The sequence below is a fragment of the Protopterus annectens genome, chromosome 2.part2 (assembly GCF_019279795.1).
Source record: "Protopterus annectens isolate FY-2018-M chromosome 2.part2, PAN1.0, whole genome shotgun sequence".
NCBI classification, from domain to species: Eukaryota; Metazoa; Chordata; order Ceratodontiformes; family Protopteridae; genus Protopterus; species Protopterus annectens.
Window position 1 is genome coordinate 505,314,957 of NC_056730.1, and position 20,403 is coordinate 505,335,359.

At 37.6% G+C, this 20,403-nt stretch overlaps 1 protein-coding gene across 1 annotated transcript in view; it reads right to left on the reverse strand.

The window, feature by feature from the left end:
• Positions 1-211: 211 nt before the first annotated feature.
• The window catches only part of LOC122795965 (endoplasmic reticulum resident protein 29-like), a 117,157-nt gene continuing 96,965 nt past the window's right edge, over positions 212-20,403 (reverse strand). Inside the window, exon 4 of the mRNA XM_044064447.1 lies at positions 212-561. Coding sequence (XP_043920382.1) covers positions 212-561 — 350 coding nt within the window. The remainder of the gene's footprint in view (positions 562-20,403) is intronic.

The window sequence follows — 20,403 nt, forward strand, 5'->3', positions numbered from 1 at the left end:
TTCTGCCATCAGTTTTTACCGGCACCCCCCACACACACACAAAATACAACACAACAGATAGCTTTCCCAAGCTTAAGTATGAGGTTTCACATTGCAAGAGATTCACCATAAGATCTCATATTTTTCAGAAACATCTCATCTTTTACAGGCCGTCCTTTATTGTGTACTGTTAATTCAGTTATGTCATTATAGAAAACTGCTGACCTAACATTTAGGATACCACAGTCATTCCAGCACATGGACTGAAGGATGACAGAACATTCAGTTTCAGATCTGCTTTTTTACGCTCCTGCTCACTTAGCTCTGGCTTCTCCACTAGCCTGTTCAAGTGACTGCATTGCTTCTCCACAAAGCTGATGCCTTGCTTTGCTATGTTGCTCAACATCTTAGTGTAGAATTTTGCAGTAAACTGAACCTCTTCATTTTGTGTAAGAGACACCTTTTTGCGGGCTCTTCCTAGTAACTTCTTTTGCTTCTTACTGCTCATTGTGGAGAGAAACTCTGAAACGAGGCTATCATATTCTGCCAGACATCCTTCCAACTCAACTGGAGCACCATGTCCTGCAGAAATGAAATAACAGCAATTAAGGAAGAAAATACAGAAATAAAATCTAATAAAACGTATTCATTAGAAAACAATCAGGCCAAGTATAACAGTGTAATCCTAGTATTTAACTAAATACAACGTAATTTGTTTGTACAACAGAGAGAAATCAACATCATCAATAAAAAAAAAAAATTACATGCAAATTAGATTATTTTAAACTACTAAAATGTGCTAACCCAAACATGCCAGCATAAGTTTGTTAGCTCTATCTCAGTTCACTTCCACTTTTCTTGAGTGAAAGATTAAAAGTATGTAACAAGTATACATTTTTTTTGAATTGGTCAAAAAAACTACAGTCTCATAAGAAAGGAAGATTGTGCCTCTCAGCTGTCCTAAAATGCTGGATGGAATCAACCTGCTTACAGAAGTTTTGATGCTCACTATACCTTGAGTTAATATGAGCTTAATCAGTGTTTCCAGTACAGGGGATCTGATACAGAGTGATAGGATGACATGGCTGATGGCTAGTTCTCTATTTCCCAGGGATGGAGGGTATAGGAACCTTTAGCCATATCACAGTTCCCCTTGAGGCAGCTGAGCACTATATACCATGGTTAACAAAAAACATAAATGTGACTGTCATGAGGACATTTTGTCTTTTGTGCATGATGAATGTATGTATGTAAGTAACCTCCTAGGACAGACTTCAAGTATGTTGCTAAATGGGCCTTATAGCCACCTGTATGCCTTGGATTCACCGGCAGTATTGCATGCCACCTGTATAGGTTCATAGGTCCATAGTTATTTACTAGGCCAACAACAACACGGGCCTTTTTAAGCCTAGCCATGCATCCCAAATTTCTGACAAGTTCTGGTAGCCTTGATAAGTGTAAGCAGGGGCTTGGGAGATGAAACATTTATAAGCAGGGGCCTGGGAGATGCACCATTTACAGGCTGCCTATGTCTATTAGAGACACATACATACATACATACATACATACATACATACATACAAATATTTCAAGGACGGGCATTAATGCCCTTCTAGCTTGCTAATATACCAAAACACTTGTTCCCATTATAAGTGTCCAGGCTGTTCTTAAAAATATCTAAACTAGTACTTAGTTTAATGTAATTTGGTAGTCTTTTCCATGCATCAGCTACTCTGTCAGAGAACCAATTAGTACACTTCTCATTCCTATAGAATCTTCTGCAGAGGCTGTCTGGTGATTCTCTAGTACTTTTTGATAACTCCAAATATTCTTAGAGGTAGTTGTCTCTAAATGCCATATATACTATATGACTGTGTTCTACATGAGCTGCAGAGTGAACTGGCACCTCACCTGTGTGCCCTGTTCAATCACAGCCTCAGCTCAGGCTTTGTCCCTATCGAATGGCGCACTGCTACAGTCATCCCTCTCCACAAAGGAGGAGCAACTACAGACCCTGGGAACTATCGCCCCATTAGCCTGACAAGTCTGATATGCAAAGCTATGGAATGCATCATCATGGACCTAATAAACAAGGATATAGGGAATCTCCAAACTCTGGATCCCACACAGTTTGGTTTTGTGAAGGGTAGATCATGCCTGCTCAACCTGGTCGACTTCTTTGAGTCAGTCACCAGAGCTGTGGATGAAGGCAAGGTGGTTCATACAGCCTACCTCAATCTGGCCAAGGCCTTTGATGCCATTCCCCACTCAGGAATTATAGAAAAACTCACTAAGCTAGGCATCAACCCCTATATCACTAGGTGGGTTGCAAATGGCTCACAGATAGAACCCACAGTGTGAAAGTAGCTGACTCCAAGTCAAACTGCTGACCAGTCATGATTGGAGTCCCACAGGGTTCGGTCCTGGGTCCTCTCCTGTTTGGTATCTACTTCTCTGAAGTCCAGGCCAACATGAAGGGACTCTAGCTGACAAAGTTCACAGGTGATTGCAAGTTGGGAGCCATAATTAACTCCCCAAGTGATGTTGACATCCTACAGAGAGGCCTCACTGAGACCAGTGACTTGTGTCAGAACCATGGCCTTAAGCTCAATGCCAAAAAATGTGTCTTCATCTCCTTTGGGAAAAAACCTGGTTCCCTTGAATTACCACATTGATGGTAGTCCACTGAACACAGAAGGCATTATAAGAGATCTGGGAACACAGGTTGACAGCAACCAATCTTTTGACCACCACGTTGCCACTGTGGTCAGAAAGTCCTTCTATGTGGCACATCTCATTACTAAGGGTTTTGCATCCAGAAAGAAAGAGGTCATTGTCTCCTTCTACTCTTCCCTCATTAGGCCAATCATCGAGTACAATGCCCCATTTGGCATGTACCTCACTAGACACTTGCAACAACTGGAGAGGCGGCAAAAGTACCTCACAAAGCAGATCTTAGGCCTTAAACACTTGTCCTATATGGACAGACTCAAAAAACTCCATCTATTCTCTGTCTTATATTGCCTACTTAGAGGTGATCTCTGCTTGACTTATGAAGCCATGTCTGACCCAGCTCTGTTAGAAATGCTACATCTAAAGAAATCCCAATCCCTCCACGCTACACGCTCCAGAGACCTCAACCTCATTACCACAATTAACACCACAAGCTGGAGGGACAGGCTCATAACCCAGAGACTGTCCATGCTATGAAATAGACTTCCTATACATGTCAAGCGGAGTGCCTCACTGGCCCTCTTCAAGAGAAATCTTGATGAGTGGATGGGAAATAGAAAATTCACCCTGGGGATCACTCCAGTGGCTCTACTTGACAGAGGCACTGGGAACTAAGGTCGGGTGGCACGATGCCAGGGTAATCCTATGGGCTAGGCTTGTAAAGGCTCCAGGGCCATTAGCCTAGTACACACCTATAAACCTATAAACCTACTTGAATAAGATCTCCTCTTAGATATCTGTAAGTGACACTATCAATATGATAGTTACCACGGGTGACACAGGTGTCAAACCAAGGACGAATTTCCTGTTTCCCATCCAATTGTCTAAGTTACACTTGAATTGGGTTAGGGAGGAACTCTGCTTCACATGGATGGGAAGCCTGTTCCAGAGAAGGTGTACCTGTCTATCCAGCAGGTCCTATTTATATCACAGGCACGGTTTAAGTCTTTAGAACAGGTAATTCTAGTGCTGTTTATTTTGCTCATATGCAGGAGGTCCATCAGGGTAGGGTCTGACAACGCCTTGTATACCAGGCATAGAGCTCCCCTCAACATCCTGTATAAGACAGAACACAGGGATCGGGCTTTGAGGTGATCAGCATAGGACATGTTGCTTACACCCTGTATTCTTTTAGTGAGGAACCTCTCTGGCTGTTCCAATTGTTGGATATGCCTGGTTAAGTACATACCAAAGGGGGCATTGTACTCAGTGATAGGTCTGATGAATGCTGAATACAGTCAAACAATGACTTCTTTGGACCTAGATGCCATACCTTTGTTTATAAGTTGCACAACTTAAAATGATTTCCTCACTAGTGTAGCCACGTAATGGTCAAAGGCTAGATTACTGTCCATGTGTGTCCGTAAGTCCCTGACTACTGGGTCAGCACTTAGGGGTGTGTTGTCAATATGATAGTTACCAGGGGTGGATGACTTTCCGAAGGATACTATTATTCATTTCTTGGTATTTAGTTTTAGTTTAAGGCTCTGACGCCAATTATTTGTCTATGTCAAACCTTCCTGGAGAGCATTTGTGTCAGTGGGGGATTCTATGACAGCTCCTAATTTGCAGTCATCTGCAAATTTAGTCAGCTAGAGGCCATTGACATTGGCCTTAACTTCAGATTAACTGGCCGTCAGTAAACATGATGCAATTTCTACATTACCTCAGGATGCTCATATCAACCAAGCTAGTAACAGAGACGGGGAAAAGTTCATATCTATGGCAACAGACCCTTTTTATTGATTAGACGGTTGGAGTGAGAATATAAAGTAATGTCAGGAGTATCTGGTTTGCTTCTCTGGGGGCAGTGTTTGTCACTACAAACTAGTTGTCCTGTGTGCAGCTAGGTACTGGTGAAATTTCAAGCATGCTTTTATAGGAAAAATGTTAACTAAAGGTGTCTGCATCTATACAGGGCACTGCCAAAAACTTGAGGGGAACTAACACTTGAGGGAAACTAATAAGTAGACCCTAATGACTTATGGATGAAGTATTTAGGGAGATGTCCTGAAGTTAGGTAAGACAGCAGCAAATCAAGCAGTACTTACTAAAACGGAAGAACTAGCTTGTTAGGAATGATGAATAGAGGGGATTTGCCTGAATGGCTACTGCCTGGTCTCATCACAGCTTCATGTTGCTGAGATACAATGCTCTTTTGCTTCTTCTTTCACCAGAAGCAAAAGAGTAGCACCAATCCCAAGATGAAAAGCAGGCCACAGGCTCTTTGGTGATCAACAGTCTTGTCCCAGATGATGCAAGGGTCTGTAGGCTTGTTGTAGCCTTTTCTTGGGAGATGCCCTAAATAGCAATCAAACCAATCAAGATGATAATGTCAAGCACAGACACTCACTGCCCAGTCAGACACACTGCACTCTGCTCCTTCTCTCATCAGGAGCAAAATATAAGCACAAATTCCAACATGGCACCTATGAAGCCGTTATTATTCTTTCTGGTGATCAGCAGTGTCAAGGAAATAATGTCCATATGTTCCTTCTCTCACCAGGAGCAAAACAGAAGCACTACTCCCAAGATGACTAATGAGAAGAAGAATGTGGGCTCTCAAATAATTGGTAGTCTTGGAGTAGATGTTGCAGATTTTAAATCTGAGATGGAAAAAATGGATTAATATCGTAACAGCTGCAGTGTGCACTAAGCAGTTAGATATGAAAGAGGGGGCAACTTAAGCTTTATCTATCTAAGTGGGGAGCCACCAATTTTAAAAGAGCAAGATAGACTGGAAGGGGGCTGGCACTTTGTATTCTGGCTCTATGGAATACAGTGGTTTGGTCAATAACTTTAAATAGCTGAAGGGGAACATAACTGTCAACCTTCTATTTCCAAAATGAGGAATACCACTTGTCATAATGTGGAACAAATGGGAAAATGGTGGAAAACTCACTTACTCACAACTTCAGCTAAGAAGCTCAGATGGTGGTTAAAATAAGATATTCTTTACATTTAAAATATTATTTTCATGAATTAATATGATCCAGTTCTATTTTCCATGGAAATCACTTAAATAAGTTCCTAACACTAAATGTATGCCAGATCCTTTCAATGTGGAACTTTGAAGAACATGAACTTTTTAAGGCCCCAGAAAAGGAACATTCCTTGTACTGAGGTATGTTTGAGAGGTATGAAGGGAGTGATTTCACAAAATGATAATTTTGTGTTTACTCACAATAGCCAAAGAATGAGGATAGGAAATGAAATACGTGACCAAATTAACATAAGGGACAGGCAACTAGAAAGACAGCTGAGTTTAATACAACAGCAGAGTGGGAGGATGGGAGCAAACTTATTTCTGTGTGACTCACAACATACACAGTTGTGGTCTCTTTCCCAATTTAAATATGCAGTTAAAAGCAAAATACGAGTAAAACACAGTGTAAAGAAAATAAATCACAATATACAAAATAGAAGAAGGCAATGAAACAATACAAAATAAAAGAAAGCAAAAACAAACTAACCTTTTCCTCACAGCAAACTGGCAGAGTCTGAGTCAGCTTTTCCAGTAAATCCTGGAAATGTTTTACCCCTTAAATAGAAGGCTGAGTTCTTAGCTCCACCCGCAGTTCACAGGAATTAATCTTAATTGATCTGTCCTAATTTCTGAGTAATTCACAAGAGACACAACTGCGGTCTCTTTCCTGGTTTAAATATGCAATTAAAAGCAGAATACAAGTAAAACACAGTGTGAACAAAATAAATAACAATATACAAAATAGGAGAAAGCAATGAAGCAATACAAAATATAAGAAAGCAGAAGTCATATTCACTAGTATTTCATTGCATGCCACCTGTATGTTTCAGATTCACTGGTGATACATTGTACACCACCTATATGCCTCCGATTCACTGGCAGTACATTGCATATCAACTGCATGCCTCAGATTCACTGGCAGCACATTGCACAAAACCTGTATGCCTCAGATTCACTGGTAGTACATTGCATGCCACCTGTATGCCTCAGATTCACTTGAAGCACATTGCATGCCACCTTAATGCCTCAGATTTACTTGTAGCAAATTGCATCCCACCTGTATGCCGCTGATTCTCTGACAACACATTGCATGCCACCTATATACTTCAGGTTCACTGGCTGTGCATTGCACACTACCTGTATGCCTCAGATTCATTTGTAGTATATCGCATGCCACCTGTATGCCGTTGATTCACTGACAATACATTGCATGCCACCTGTATACACCAGATTTACTGACATTGACAATAAATTGCACACCACCTGTGTTCCTTAGATTCACTGACAGTACATTGCACATTGGCTTTTATAAGATACTCAAGGACCAGAACTTCTCAGATTAGTCTTGTATCACTTGCACTCTATATTCAGATATTACACTACATAAACAAGTTATTCTATGTTTTGTTGAGTTTAAATTCCCTGAAGCAGGACAACACACCCTATCTGAACATTCACCTCAATATAAATACAAAAAAGTATCTTTTGCATGGGATCTTCAACCCACCATGCTCCTCTTACATATACACACTAAATTCACAGTTGGATAATTATGGGGGAAAGTCCACACAAATTGAATCAGTGTCAGTGTGCAAAAAGAAACTGTACCGGCTAAGATTTCAATATAGAACAGCAACCTGAGACTCAACATCAAGAAATGAACTTAGCTGAACCCTTATCTAATCTACAGTAGTTCAAGGGCAGGGAAGCCAATAAAATCATGCTCAAATTTCAAGATGCATTTTTTTTGTTCAAATGAACTAAACAGTCTGGTGAATTCCCCAAAAAGTGCATTGCTTTGTTAGTTCAATCACAACTTTTATTTATTTATTTTGTTGTTGTTGTTTTAATTTACTTATTTGTTAACCAAGTAAGCCCATTAGGCACAAGTGCCCATTCTCAGAGGTAACCCAAAAGCGTTAAGATAGTAGTTAACTGGAAGTGAGTCATTTGACTTTGGTGCATTCAGTCACCCTTCATAAACTGTTATATTGTTAGCAGCTCCTGTTTAAAAGCATTTTATGCACCTATCCTGAATTGTATATTGTAATAACCTCGTGCAACTTTGCATGGCTTCAGAAAAAAAGGTATTTGCTTAATACTGGTAGTTGAACGTTTAATTTGCTCTGACTTTTGGGGGTTGATGCTATGTACTTTCGTATTTGGACAACTGCAGGATATACTGCAATGGAAAGCCAACAATAATTCTGAACAAGATTTCATAAGCAAGCCATCTGTTGCACTAACTCGGATTTTAGTTTTATGTTTCATAATTCTGATGTATTTTCACAGAACAAATGTGTTTTCTTGCATGAATATCACAGTCATTATTTTTTCTCAGTTTCACACTCCAAAAACCACCACATTTTCATTTTGTTTCTTCCATTTTTAGTTAAAAATAATGATCCTATACTCCACAAACATATGTGAAACTGCAGGAGAATCCTCTGTGAAAACTGGAAGACATAACTGAATTTGATGTTTTGAGCTGTATCTCACTGCAGGTGTCCTTTGGGAACAAGCATGAGAAACATTCAGTGTGCCATGTTTCATGTCACAGAGGAGGAGAGCGTATAAGAAAGAGAAACAAAACTCCATTTTTAAAAAGCAAAATTCAAGAATAGTGTGAGGCCAAAGAAGAACCTATCATGCAAGATGTAATTATTTTTAATACAAAGCAAGGGCTTCAGGAGACAACAGATATTTATGTCTCTGAACATAAACATGTAACACAAGACTGAAACTGGAGACTTGATTGATTCACTTATACAAGCCAGAATTGTCCATGGAAGCAGAAACAAGCTAAAGAGCAGAATATTGAGAGGAACTGATCTAACTTTGGAGAAAGCTGTAGACATATGCATACTGAGTAAGCAACTCAAAGAAGTATGATAGAAGAGTTGAAAGTGTGTTAACTAAGGACTGTGCATGAAAATGGTGTGAAACTGGAGCCCAGATTTATTAAAAAGAATGCAAATTATATAAACCTGCTGGTCTCTGCATGGCAAACAAGATGGTACCTTGTAAGAAATAAGCAGGCAGACACTACACCCTATGCAAACACTGTGGTTTTCAGTACAGAATCCATAACATTTTAACTCATTAACAACTAGCATGAGTGGAATTTCACACCTTCTAATACCTGTAGATTTCCTGATTGATTGAACAGCCTTTGCCTGAGCTAAATTAATGAGAATGCAATTTTGCAACCTACCAGCAAATGTTGTGTCTTTCGGCTTTTCCCGGTTAGGGGTCACCACAGCGGAACTCCGGTCTGCTAATGATTGGCAGATTTTTATGTGACGAGTTGCCGGCCCTGACGCACAACCTTCAACGAAGGTACGCCCATTCACGCATGTCTCCACACAGAAGACGCTCTAGCTGAGATTCGAACAGGACAACATCTTACTGTGAGGCGACAGCGCTACAGCAGCACCACCACCGCAGTTCCTACCAGAAAATAAGTGTATATAATTCAAAAACTATAAAAGTATCAAAAAATTAAAATAGAAACAAATTCTTCAGCTCAGACCCTCCTTCACAATAATGATATTAATATGTCTGGCAGACATAATGACAGTTTTTTATTCAATGACTAATTGCATAATACATACATTGTATCATTATAATTCTATCCAAACCATAGAATAAAACTGTCACACATTCAACCCCATTCATAAAAAAACTACAAAAAAGACCCAGCAGAGCTAGAGTTTTTACTGTGTAATACCTTAAACATCCTGTACTAGAAGATCATGGGATATATGCAAATGCCAGCATATTTTTGCTTTCACTTTTTAAAGCTTTACGGTTTCATTTAGGCCAGTAAAGCCAAACCCTATTAGCTGTAGACATACCATGTTCTACCACCTTTTCTCAGCTTGACGGTACAGCATAAGTGGATTTTTTGTGATAATTTAGAAACACATAAAAACAAGCCTGATGTCTATAGCATTGGGCTGATTACAAAATATCCCAAATAACATCTAAACCAAAGAGTAAAAAAGTCACACAATTTAGTAAAACTTACAAGAAAGACCCAAAAGAGCTAGAGTCCTCACAATGTAATATCTTAAACCTCCTGTAATGGAAGCTCATGTGATATATACAAATTATTCCTTAACAGACATACAAGTCTTTTGGCTACATAGCTTCTGAATGCCCATGACTTCTAACTTTCACCTTTTTTAAGTCTTTACCGATGCATTCAGGTCAATTAAGTCAAATCCCACTAGATGTAGAAATGCCATGTTTTTTTATTTTTATTTATTTATTTTTTATTTTCTTATTTTATTTATAAAAATAAATAAAATAAATAAATATAAATTAAATTAAGTACAATTCCATTAGATGTAGAAATGCCATGTTTTTTTTCTGAGCTTGTTGGTACAGCATAAATGAATTGTTTGACTATACTTTAGAAACATGGAGCTTGAAGTGTATTGGTTATGTTCTGATGCAAGTGTTAAGTAATAAATCTTTGGAGTTGGATATCACCTCCTTACCATAGACAATGCCAAATTATATAGTTTTTTTGCAACAAAAAGGGCAGTGTTTTTTGCATTTTTTTTGTTAATAAAGACTACCCCTAAAAATTTTTCTCAGAATTGAAATTCCCTACCATGACATCAAAACAGACTGAACCCACAATGCCTCACTACCTAAATTAATGTATAAACTACTGTATTTCCATGTTAAATGCATCATATGTTATTTTGTTCTTCCGAGAAACACAAGTTCTCAACTAGTTCTTGCAGATGGAGCACCTCACATTGAAAATTAGCACATGATGATATAGTAGTGAAACAAAAATGTAAGTAAGATGCAGCTCCTGTAAAGACGTACATTATTTTACATACCCATAATGCGTTGTGGCTGTACATAAATCTTTGCTCAGTACATACTATGACTTTTTTTGTAAATTAACTTTCTCATGAGGGGTACCACAGGAAAAGAAATTCATTATAAAGCAAAGATACTTTTAAAAATGACCAGTATAAATTAAAAACAAGCCTGATGTCCATAATATTTGGGTGGCTACAAAATGTCCCAAATAACATACAAACCAAAGGGTGAAAAGGCCACACAGACAAAACATTTTGAAAAAAACTACAAGAAAGACCAACTAGAAATATTCAAATATGTAAGCTTTAATTTGATATCAAGGAGTACCATATAAACACATTCTGCTTAAAGTTATGAACACAATTATTAACATATGACATATAATCAGAGTAATTCTGAAAAATATCTCAGATTTTCCTTTGTTACTGTAAAGTATTGTCATTGTCATTTGTCTGAGTAGCCATCCTGACCTCTGCAGTGACTAAGTGTGTAAATTGATGCTTCATAATGTATCCAGATGGACAATGCTTGAGATACTTATGCAAATATAATATTTATGCATATTATTAAACAACTTAAATATCTGAAAAGTGGTAATACCCAGAAATAATATATCAGTGACAACTTTTGCAGTGATTATATAATCTTTCATTTGATACATTGAAGTTTCACATATGACTCAATATTATTGACATGGATATTTGATTTCCATTTAGAAAATAAAAAAGGACTCTAGCAGTACCCAAGCTATTGTAGAAAATATACTTCGAACAGAGCTGGAAACATTGTGGTAAGCCAGGAACAATTGGGAGTATATTTTCCCTAGTACAAATGAAAAAGAATGCCTAGTCAGCATATAGTATCTTTCTTTAGGAAAACAACATTATAAGAGCAGATTAACTTGCCTAAAACATCTTATTTCCCATGGTCAGCTGCTGAATTCTTAAAAATAAATGAGTACCACATCCTTTCAATATGGAACTATTACAACAAAAACAGCCGGGAGCATAGTTGTCCCTATGGAAATAAAAAGAATAATACCTCTCACAATATGGAACAAATACAAACTACTCGGGTCAAACAGAACAGTTTCATGTGACTGCCATTGCAATAACCATAGAAACTACTGTATTTACACTTCAGAGTTCCATATTTGATTGTCAGAAAAATTGCTTGTGCTATTAACTGTTATCAGTTTTTAACTTGCATATTTCAATTCTGACTAAGCTGTCATAATTTTCCTACGGAAAACATACAAGTAAACAAGCAAACAAATAAATAAATAAAGGTAATAGATGGGAGGTATCTTCATTACAGTAATCCTACCCTACCTCTCAAACATTAAGTTAGGCAAACCACTGAAATCTGAGCCTGAAGTTAATAGCGCCATTGCTTCTGGCACACTACTTCATCTTTGTGTAGCTATTCATAATAATTCAATCAAAAAAGAAAAACAGTATAAGTGATGAGAATTTATAAGAAGCCATGTGAGAAGCTAAGGACATTGATGCAATCAGCATGACAGATGCCTGAGCAGACAATTGGTTGAAAAGGTAGTGGCAAGTGACCTCAGACATCTGTCTATCTTACTCTTCAATCCTTGTTTGAGGAAAGTAGCTTTGACTAAAGATTGAACTTGAGTATTTGCTTTGAATCAATTTTTTTCAGTTTGACTTTTCACTTTTTCTATGGCACCTGTATTTTATAAATAAATGTACTAATAGAAGCATACTTTGCGGTATTGAGAGGCCATGTTTCAGCATCCATCCTGAAGGGACATCCATCCATGTACATCAGAAGGGGTCTTAAAATACATGTTGAAGTCTGCAGCACACAGTGGAGCTGTAGGCATATCACAAGAGACTTTGGTTTAGGCAATGATACTGTAGGCGATGATCCACAGATAATGCAGGTCATGCCATGGGGACAAATTAAGTCTACAGACTCTGTGGTGATAAAAAACATTTCACCTAAATTGTAGATGGAAACCAGTACAACAACAACATGATATTAATGTTGTAGAGAAGAAAGATCTAACAAAAGCAAAAATATTAGTGGGTTCCATTGAAATAAACGTCGTAAATACAGTGCATGTGACACAAAGTATCTCTGCATTTAATGATGACCAGTGCGAATGTATGCCTGTGATCCAAGTTGTGAGTGAGTGGAAAAGCATATTTTTGTCTGAAAAACTATGGTTTATAGGTAAGATGAATGCATTTAATCTGAACACTGACACTGGTGCAGAATGCAATATAATGTCAGAATCTTGTTATAAAATGCTGTATTTGAATGGTAAACTGTACATGAAAGCAAGCATGTTAATGTTTTATTCTGGACATAAACTCAACTTACTGGGACAAATTTGGTTGAGCAATGTAAATAAAAATAAAGAGTTAAAATTAGTGACCCAGACATTGACTTTGCAGACTCAGATAACCAAATATCATGGTCAGAGAAGTTTGCATTACACTGGGCAAGAAAAATAGAATGAATATAGTACAGAAGAAAAATGTGCTACTTTGTGCTGAACATTACAATAAAAATGGAGCCTACATTCAGCTTGGATATTCGACATGACACAGATAACATACAGAGGCAAACTGTGAGACAGAGCACTGAGGATACATGACACAAGTAGCAGAACAGTGTCATCCATCCTAAACATCTGAGCAATGCCAAAGTTAGTGTTCTAGAATGATAGCCTAATGCTGAATTAAAGATGCAGAATTCAATTAAAGTGTACATAGTTATGATTCCACTGGCAAACAACCTAATGTAGCTGCCAAGTATAGTAAAAATGTATTTGTTAGTAGCAGTTCATTGCAAGTATAGAAGCATACCTCACATAATACAAGTGACAATCTAAAGAGTTTGAAGGCTTTGTAGACTGAGAACAATAAAAAGACATCACCTGAGGTAATTCCCGCAACTCATGCTTCATGTGCAGTACCTGTTTTTCTTAAGGCTAGGATTGAACAATGGTTAATGCACATGGAGATAATAGATGTTACCCAACAGACAGAAAACAGAGCAATTCATAATGGGAAATTGGAAGCCACAGTCATACAGACAGAACTAAGACAGAACTAAGACAGCAGGTTAACAGTTATGAAAAAGGACAAAGTCATAATATTCACTCATCAGAAGACCTAAAACTGGCTCAAGAAGGGGCATTATCTACCTCAAACTATCAAAGAGGTAGCAGTGACTATGCCAAATGTCAGATAATTTTCAGTGATGGGTCCAATTTGACTATCTCTCCAATATAATCTTAGCTCAACTTAAAATTTTTAAGCTACTCTTGTTACCTCATCAACATCTTAAGTGTTTCAAAGATCCATAGCAACCAAATCTAAAAAGCTACATGGAGTGGTCAACATAAAAATAGTATTCTAGTCTGTGTGCTACAGAGCTGAAATATGACAGATGACTACTCAGGATTTTGGAGAGATTGAGGTCTAAAGATATGAAGCTCAGTAAAGTCAAATGCCACACGTATCACTTCTTTGAAGTAAATGGTACATATGTTGATACAGAATGGTCTGCATCCAGGTAATGACAAGGATGGAGCTACAGTAAATATGCAAAAGCCTACTGACAATTGCTGATGAGATTCTCAGGAATGTAAAGTATCTGTCTAAGTTTATCCCTCAGTTTTCAGAGATGACAATGTCATTAAGAAAGTTGTTAGAGCATGATGCAATATTGTGTTGCTCAGAATATCAAGGAAACCCTTTCTGGTTGCTAAAGTATCATGTAACCCCAACATCAACTTCAAAATATTCTAGCATGACACTATCTACAACCCTACAATACTATGCAAGACATCAAGGCTTAGGATCAGTTCTATTACAGGATGGCTGACCTATTGTCTATGCACCAGACAGTTCAAACCAACTGAGATAAAAATGCAAAGTCTTTGGCTGCCAGACATCCCTTGGTTGCATTTATGGTAAAAGTATTTTGGTAGAATCTGAGCTCAAAATACTTCAATGTATCTGTAAAACATCTTTGCACAACTGCATAGCAAAGCATACTTAAATGAATTCAAAGAGGATCTCTTGGAGAAAGATCCAAAATAGTATGGATTGTGTCACAGTTCCCATTTCCAACTGAGAAGCTACAAGAGTTGAATGCTTATATATAAAGTATGGGAAATTCCCACATAACTTTAATCAGAAACTTCCAGAAATTAGTTACATTGACCTGCTCAAGGCTTTTAATACAATTCCTCACTCAGGCATTGTAGATAAACTTACAAAATTAGGCATAAACCCATATGTTACTTGATGGATAGACTAATGGCTTACAGATAGGACACAAGAAGTTAGGACAGGAGAACCCACCTCCACAAAGAGGTCAGTCACTAGCAGAGTCCAATAAACCAGTAAAACAGCCAGTGAAACTCAAATAAACTAAAACAGCAAACAAACAGATCCAAGATGCTTTACAAAGTATAAAGGAATTTAATTACGCACTTTTGTCCCAAAAAAAAAACACATGACTTCATCAGAATAAAATCACAAATACAAAAAGCATTTAAATAATCATAGATATTGGTGCTGGGGCCTCTGCATTGGAGCATCTACTTCTCTGAAGTCAAGGCAAATGTCAAGGGCCTCTCTCTGACCAAGTCTGCAATGAGTGTAAACTAGGCATGGTCATTGAATCTCCTAAAGACACAAATACACTTCAAAAGGGTCTGACATCGACAAATAACTGATGCTGTAGCATAGGCTGAAACTTGATGTGAAAAAAATGTATAATAGTACCCTCCAGAAAGACAGACACCCCTAGAATAATACAACCCTAAAAGTAGAGGGATCTAGGAACACATGTTGACAGTAACCTGACCTTTGATGACAAACTGTCAACTGTGGTGAGAAAATCATTCTATGTTGCACAACTTATAAGTAAAACTGACATCCAGATCCAAAGAGGACATTCTTCTACTGAACTCAGCTCTTCTCAAAACAATCACTGAATATGACAAGAGCCGATATATTTTCTCTTATTTTTGCATAGGTGAATGTCTGAATTAAGGCCCCTGACTTAATCTAATAATAAGTTTTAACTGGAAGCAAGTAAATAAGAGAACACTGAATATAATGAAAAGCTTTCTTTTAGCAATAAATGTTTCAGCTTATCTTTAGAAGCCTGTAGCTGAGGACTACAATTTTTTCTCTTCCATTTCCATGGAGACAACCTGATAATAGGGCAATAAAAAAAGAGAGTACTAGTTTCTTCAAGGTTAAAAGTTAACACTTTCTGAAAGCATGCAAGTTTTTTTTTTTTTACAACTGGGAGGGGAATAAAAAAAAAAGAACATACACTAATTAGTGTAAGTAGATGCAAAGGCAATAATGTGCGTCTTAGCATAGATAACCTAAATTCTGGATTTATTAAAGCCTAGGTTTGCAGCTATTTGTGGCAATTGTTCCTATTAGGAGAGTTAAACTTCATTATTTGGAGATGTACATAGTTTTGTGTGTTAGTATTAAGTCAACAGGTTCTGATGGGAGGTTTATGTTTTTGGTTGAGGGATTTCATTAAAACAAAACTTCTTTTAAAATGTGACATATATTTCAATTCTGATGATAAAAAATGTATAAAGGATTAACCTGCCAAGCATTAGTGGGTGCAAGTATCACAAAAGCTATAAATAGGGGTCTACCTGATAGCACTGACACGCCAAAACACCGACAACAAAATAACCGACACGAAAAAAAACGAAAAAAAAAAGAAAGTTCAAAAACACGAAACTTCACATGCCCGACAAACCAAAATCCCGACAATCAACAAAATAAATACCTTTCCCGAAAAACACAGTCACAACACAAGCACACCAAAAACCTTACAAACCAACACTAAATCTTACATACACAACTATCTATGCACTAACCTTAACCCAAACCCTAACCCTAAGGTCTGTCACTATCGCACACTTATCTTACCCGCACCCTAACCCTAACTCACTTAATCTGCCCCTAACCCTTAACTCTGTCACTATCACACACTTACCTTACCCGCACCCTAACCCTAACTCACTTAACCCGCCCCTAAACCTAACTTCCGTCACTATCGCACACTTACCTGACCCGCACCCTACCCTAACGTCCATCACTATCACACACTTACCTTACCCACACCCTGACCCTAACATCCGTCCCTATCACACACTTAACTTAACATGTTGGTGTTCTCAGCATCGGGATTGTCAACTGTCGGTCTTCTCCGTTGTTGATCTTCCAGTGTTGATGTTCTTGTCATCGGCATTTAGAACTTTTGGTGTTTTCAGGTAGAGCCATAAAGAGACATTTAAAAAGCTGCCATATATAATTTTTGGAAATATTCACTTTTTATCATAATGGCAACATTTTTCATTTTATCTTAAAATGTGAATGGTCTCACAGTTATAGACAAAAAAGAAGAAATATTTAATTATATTAAAAATACTATAGGAGACATATTTGGAAAGAAATGAGCATGTGAATTTGATAAAAAAATGATTTCAGGATTCATATTCAGCAGAATATCAGGGACAAAGGAAAAGATGAGTACTTATATTAAGACCTAGAGGAGCTTCAATAGTGAAAAAAGAGGAAACAAATTATAATTTCAGATTTGTGGTAGTAAGGGGCTACTGGCAAGGGATGAGGATTACACTGGCATGTATTTATATTTCACTTAAAACTGCTATTCTGGAGCTTAACTTTTTTGGGGAGAAATAATCAGCTTTCAGCAGAGAGTATTATGTATAGGCAGGGACTGAAAATTAATTTGCAACAATGAATATGTATCTGGGGGGTTAAGAAGGGAAAATATAATAAAAGTGGGTAGATTTCTGAAGAAGTTTATGAAAATATTTAGTATGAAAGATGTAAATTCAGTAATAGAAACTCAGAGAGAATATACATATTACTCTCCAAGGTACAATAACTGGGCTAGACTAGACAGAATTTATATTTCCCAGAAATGTGTGTATTTCATTGACAACTTTGACATACATTCAATAACTATTTCAGATCAAGCATCAATAATTACTAAGATAACAATGCAGAGTAATGAAGTAAAGATGAGACACTGGTGCTTCACCACTTACCTGTTAAAAGAGAGGGATTTAAGAAATGGATAGTTTAAATTATCTGGGAGTTATTAGGGAAGCTAGGAAGCACTCCAGAAGTTATAGCTAGTGAGTGGGATAAAACTAAAGTGAAGTTTAAAAAACTTTTAGCACAACAACTTAGGCAACAGAGAGTAGAAAGGGTTGTTGCCAACCTTAGGGAACCTATAACAAGAAAAAGAAAGAGAGATCCTCTAGAGGTATAAGCAATATTTTTTAAATTGTATGAAAATTTGTATAAAGCAGAGAAGTGGGGAAATCAAGGAAAAAGCACAAATGGAAGCATTTATAGAATATTTAAATATGCCAAGGTTAGCAGTAGATGAGGCTCAACAATTAAGTCAGGAGAAGATGAGATAAAAATGGTGATGTATGACCAATCTGCAGAAATAGATGGTATTCTGGTGGAAGTTTAGGAACTAGGAGGGAGAAAGTGATAAAGATCTAGAAGTTTTTTTTACAGTATTTTAAAAGGAGAGGAAGCACAAACATCCTGGAAAAAAAGCTGTGGTGGCTGTAATGCCTAAAGACAGTAAAGACCCATCAGATCCTGCTTCATATAAGCCCATTTCAATTTTAAACCATAATTATAAAGTATTTATGTCTATAATGATGAAAAGAATCACACAGTTGTTGAGAAAATTGATAGATATGGATCAGTGTGGTTTTGGGGAGGGGAAGACCACATTTAACAACATTAACAGAACATTGATGATCCAGAGTGAAGCAGAATGTAATAAAATGCCACTGTTGTTGGTGGGTCTTGATGCAGAGAAAGCATTCCAAATAGTATGCTGAGGTTTTATGAGTAGGGCAATGGATACATTTGCATTTCCTGATACAATAATAAGATTAATTAGGAGGATATATGAGGGTTCAGAGGCAATAATCAAAATGGGAAGGTTCCTCTCAGATAAGTTTTGTCTGTAAAGAAGAACCAGGCAGGGGTGTCCTCTTTCCCATTTGTTATTTGCGTTATATTAAGAACCACTGGCAAAGAAAATAAGGGGCTCAGAAATTCAAGGATATAGTTGATATGGCAATAAAGAAAAGTTGGTCTTATTTGCATTTGATAATATTTTGCATCTGATAAAACCAAAAATGGACATATCGGTGTTGTGGAACATTCCCTGACAGTTCCAGTTTTTTGGGGGATACAAAATTACTGAAGATAAATTTAAGGCTATAGCTGTAAACTGTACCTACATTTGAACTGGTTCAGCAATACCCACATTTATGGGAACATGACAAAAATGAAGTATTTAGGAGTATGAGTTAAAAAGCATTCTGTTATGTCAGCTAAGGATATGAGGGAAGAGACTAAACAAAAGATAATACAAAAAGTGAGAAACTGGAAGTTCTTGCCTATGGATATGGATAGCAAGATACAAGCAGTGAGAATGTTTTAGCCCTTTTAGTATTTTTATCAACCAGAGGAGAAGTTGTGGATAGTAATTAATAAAAAATTGAAGGATTTTATCTGAGAGATGAAGAGGGGAAAAGTCAATAGGGATAAGTTGATCCTTCCAATAGAATATGGAGGTTTAGGATTACATGATTTGATGGGATATTTTTGAGCCACACAGCTAAGGCTCTCAAATATAACACAATCAGAAAGCCACCAAACCAGGACCGAAACACTAAAGGTGGAGGAGTGTCAATATTCACCAAGGATATTCACACCACCAGGCTAGTTGGCCAACACAATGTGTCTGAAATTCTCCAAGTGCAACTAACACTAGGTAAGACTGCAATCCAAATTGTAGCTTGCTACAGATCCCCCACCATACCCCAAGATTCTCACTACACCTTTCTAAACATACTGGAAAATATTAAGATAGAACCAAACACCCTAATACTGGGTGAATTTAACTACCCTGCCATTAACTGGGAAAACTACTCATGTCCCAACACCTTTGCAAAGGTTCTTGGAATTCATAAATTCCAATGCCCTGGATCAACTAATCCATAGTCCCACCAGGGGCTCCAATATCCTAGACCTGGTCATTACCAACATGGGAAATCAATGCTCCATACCTATGGTCACCCCTCGTTAGTCAGGTCTGACCATAAGCTAATCACCCTTAACATCCACATCCCAACCCCACCCCCCAGTAAAGAAACCACCATAAAAACTTCTCCAAAGCCAACTTCATGCTACTCAAGTCAGAAGTGACAAACTTCATGACACCCATGCAGACAGGAACTGAAAGTTCAACTGCTGAATCCTACACTAAGGCACTGTACAAGCACATCCACTCATGCATGAATCGTGCCGTCCCAAATAGAACCAAAATGCTCTCATCCAAAAAAAGGAAGCCAATCTGGTGGTCCCCTGCCATAAACAAACTTTACAACAAAAGGAAGAAACTTTTGCAGAAAAGAGGAAAATCCCAGGATGCAAAAAACTCCCTTACTAGCCTCAGTAAGAAACTGAGATGCCTCATAAAATCCTCCAAAGCTAGTTACGAAAATAAAATTGCCAAAGATTCCAAAGACAACCACAAAGCATTCTATAACTATGTCAAGAATCAAAATGGCAATGCTCAGATCTGCTCTGAGCTAAAACAGAATGGCATTAAATATACTGATCCGAAGGATATTGCCAATGTCTTGGCAGATCGATTCAGTGCCAACTTCACCCCCCTCTCACCCCCTAAATGGCCCATCTCAATACCGGAAGATTGCCAAATTCCAGTAATAACGGCCACACAGGTACAAAGCGCACTCTCTA